Below are 3,856 nucleotides of genomic sequence, written 5' to 3'. Positions count from 1 at the left end.
AAATTGAACCACAGTTGACAAAAATTTGGTCACAGTTGACGAAATTGAACCACAGTTGATAAAAATTTGATCAAAGTTGACAAAATTCAGTCACGGTTGACAAAATTTGGTCACAATTGACAAAATTTGGTCTCAGTGGACGAAATTTCACCTCTGTGGACCAAATTGAACCACAGTTGATAAAAATCTGGTCACAGTTGACAAAATTTGGCCACAGTTGACGAAATTTCACCTCTGTGGACCAAATTGAACCACAGCTGACAAAAATTTGGTCACAATTGACAAAATTTGGTCACAGTTGACAAAATTTGGTCACAATTGACAAAATTTCACTTCTGGGGACCAAATTGAACCACAGTTGATAAAAATTTGGTCACAATGGACAAAATTTGGTCACAATTGACAAAATTTCACCTCTGGGGACCAAATTGAACCACAGTTGACAAAAATTCGGTCACAGTTGACAAAATTTGGTCACAGTTGACAAAAATTTGGTCACAATTGACAAAATTTGGCCACAGTTGACAAAATTTCCCCTCTGGGGACCAAAGTGAACCACAGCTGACAAAAATTTGGTCACAGTTGACAAAATTTGGTCTCAGTTGACGAAATTGAACCACAGTTGATAAAAATTTGGTCACCGTTGACAAAAATTTGGTCACAATTGACAAAATTTGGTCACAATTGACAAAATTTCCCCTCTGGGGACCAAATTGAACCACAGCTGACAAAAATTTGGTCACAGTTGACAAAATTTGGTCTCAGTTGACGAAATTGAACTACAGTTGACAAAAATTTGGTCACAGTTGACAGAATTTGGTCACCGTTGACAAAATTTGGTCACAATTGACAAAATTCGGTCACAATTGACAAAATTCGGTCACGGTTGACAAAAATTCGGTCCCCGTTGCCAAAATTTCCCCTCTGGGGCCCCAACTCAACCGCCTCAACCCCGACCTCCCCCCAGAGCTCCTCCTCCTCCTCCTCCTCCCCCTTGGCTCTTCCGAACCGGCGTGGTTTCGCGTCGCCGGCGCCCGCGCTCGGCGTCACCGTGACCAGCACCTTTGGCGCAGTAGTAGGTGGCGGAGTCGTCGTCCCTGAGGTTGTTCAGCTGCAGCCGCGCCGTGCTCTGCCCGTTGTCCCTCGAGATGGTGGCACGGCCCTTCACCGCCGCCGCGTAGTATGTGCCACCACCAGTGTTGGTGACCCCCGCGACCCACTCGAGCCCCTTGCCGGGCGCCTGTCGCGCCCAGTGCATGCCGTAACTGCCGAAGGTGAAGCCGGAGCCCTTGCACGCGAGCGTGAGCCCTCCTCCGGGCGCGTAGAGGCCGCCCCCAGACTCATCCAAGGTCACGGCCGCCATCAGACCTGTGGGGCAGGGTGGAGAGCGTTGAGAGCCCGTGGGCCCCAGTGAAATCCCATTGACCCCCATTGAGACCCCATTGATTCCCATTGAGACCCCATTGGTCCCCGTTGAAATCCCATTGACCCCCATTGAGACCCCATTGATTCCCATTGAGACCCCATTGATCCCCATTGAAACCCCATTGACCCCCATTGATCCCCATTGACCCCCATTGACCCCCATTGACCCCCATTGAGACCCCATTGACCCCCATTGACCCCCATTGACCCCCATTAATCCCCATTGATCCCCATTAATCCCTATTGACCCCCATTCATCCCTATTGATCCCCATTAATCCCTATTGACCCCCATTCATCCCTATTGACCCCCATTCATCCCTATTCATCCCCATTCATCCCTATAGAGCCCCACACTCGCCCCATTGACCCCTATAGAGCCCCATAGAGACCCCATAGGGACCCCACAGAGCCCTATAGCGCCCCCTAGTGACCTCACCTGGCACAGCGGCCAGGAGGAGGAGGAGGAGGGAGGAAGGGCGCGGGCTCATGGTTGCAGAGCCGAGTGCTGCCCCGGGGTCGGAGCCCCACAGCTTTTATGGCCGTACCAAACTTCATGGGGGGGGGGGGGGGAGGGGGTAATTTGCATAAAGGAGGAGTTCGTCTTCGTTAACGACTCAGCGTTAATGACAGAGCTTCGTCACGCTCACGTCGGATGTTAATGAGCCCGGGGCGGAGGGGGTGCGTTTGTTGTTGAGTTACGGAGCGCAACCCCCCCTCCCCCCCCCCTCCCAAAATAGCCCCTTTGATTGCGGTTTATTAATAATTAGTCATTAATTAAGCGATTCATTTGGCGGCCCAGAGTGTTAGTGAGTTAATTTTGGTGAGTTGTTCCTTTCTAATTAGCGTTATCCGCTCATTAGCGGCGCCCAATTCCTCGGTCCCAGCGTTGGCACCAACCCGTTCCTCCCAGGGCCCCGTCAGGCCTTAATTAGCATGCTTAATTAATGATTTTAATTAATCAACACCAACCCGTTCCTCCCAGGTTCCCATCAGGCCTTAATGAAGCATTCCTAATTAATGGTTTTAATTAACACCAACCCGTTCCAGCCAGCCCCATGTCAGGCCTGAATTAATGATTTTAATTAATTAAATCACACCTAATTAATGATTTTAATTAATTAACACCAACTCCTTCCACCCAGGCCCATGCCAGGCCTTAATGAAGCACACTTAATTAATGATTTTAATTACTTAACACCAACCCGTTCCACCCAGGTTCCCATCAGGCCTTAATTAAGCATGCCTAATTGGGCTCTATGGGGGGAAATGGGGAAATGGGGGGAAAATGGGGGGAAATTGGGTCTCTATGGTTTACTGGACCTCTATGGGGTCCCTATGGGGTCTCTATGGGGTCTCTATGGTCTCCTGGACCTCTATGGGGTCTCTATGGGGTCTCTATGGTCTCCTGGACCTCTATGGGGTCTCTATGGGGTCTCAATGGTCTCCTGGACCTCTATGGGGTCTCTATGGGGTCTCTATGGGGTCTCTATGGTCTCCTGGACCTCTATGGGTCTCTATGGGGTCTCTATGGTCTCCTGGACCTCTATGGGTCTCTATGGGGTCTCTACGGTCTCCTGGACCTCTATGGGGTCCCTATGGGGTCTCTATGGGGTCTCTATGGTCTCCTGGACCTCTATGGGGTCTCTATGGGGTCTCAATGGTCTCCTGGACCTCTATGGGTCTCTATGGGGTCTCTATGGTCTACTGGACCTCTATGGGGTCTCTATGGTCTCCTGGACCTCTATGGGTCTCTATGGGGTCTCTATGGGGTCTCTATGGTCTACTGGACCTCTATGGGGTCTCTATGGGGTCTCAATGGTCTACTGGACCTCTATGGGTCTCTATGGGGTCTCTACGGTCTCCTGGACCTCTATGGGGTCCCTATGGGGTCTCTATGGGGTCTCTATGGTCTCCTGGACCTCTATGGGGTCTCTATGGGGTCTCAATGGTCTACTGGACCTCTATGGGGTCTCTATGGGGTCTCTATGGTCTCCTGGACCTCTATGGGTCTCTATGGGGTCTCTATGGGGTCTCTATGGTCTCCTGGACCTCTATGGGGTCTCTATGGGGTCTCTATGGTCTCCTGGACCTCTATGGGGTGTCTATGGGGTCTCTATGGTCTACTGGACCTCTATGGGGTCTCTATGGGGTCTCAATGGTCTCCTGGACCTCTATGGGTCTCTATGGGGTCTCTATGGTCTACTGGACCTCTATGGGGTCTCTATGGTCTCCTAGACCTCTATGGGTCTCTATGGGGTCTCTATGGGGTCTCTATGGTCTCCTGGACCTCTATGGGGTCTCTATGGGGTCTCTATGGTCTCCTGGACCTCTATGGGTCTCTCTGGGGTCTCTACGGTCTCCTGGACCTCTATGGGGTCTCGTGACCTTGGACGAACCCAGGGGCGGCCTCCACGCGCCCGGAGGAGGGC

The 3,856-nt window shown here is 51.3% G+C and overlaps 1 gene segment (V, D, J or C); it reads right to left on the bottom strand.

The window, feature by feature from the left end:
- Positions 1-946: 946 nt before the first annotated feature.
- LOC136045616 (immunoglobulin heavy variable 3-23-like) lies at positions 947-1,957 on the bottom strand. The segment is given in 2 exon segments: positions 947-1,368; positions 1,864-1,957. Coding segments are annotated over 2 exon segments (474 nt in total).
- Positions 1,958-3,856: the final 1,899 nt, after the last annotated feature.

This window comes from Cyrtonyx montezumae, unplaced genomic scaffold (genome assembly GCF_038088225.1).
Source record: "Cyrtonyx montezumae isolate F1298 unplaced genomic scaffold, pur_monq_1.0 scaffold_149, whole genome shotgun sequence".
Taxonomy (NCBI): Eukaryota; Metazoa; Chordata; class Aves; order Galliformes; family Odontophoridae; genus Cyrtonyx; species Cyrtonyx montezumae.
Note: the sequence above shows the minus strand (reverse complement) of the source record. Positions and strands in the feature narration are given on the sequence as shown.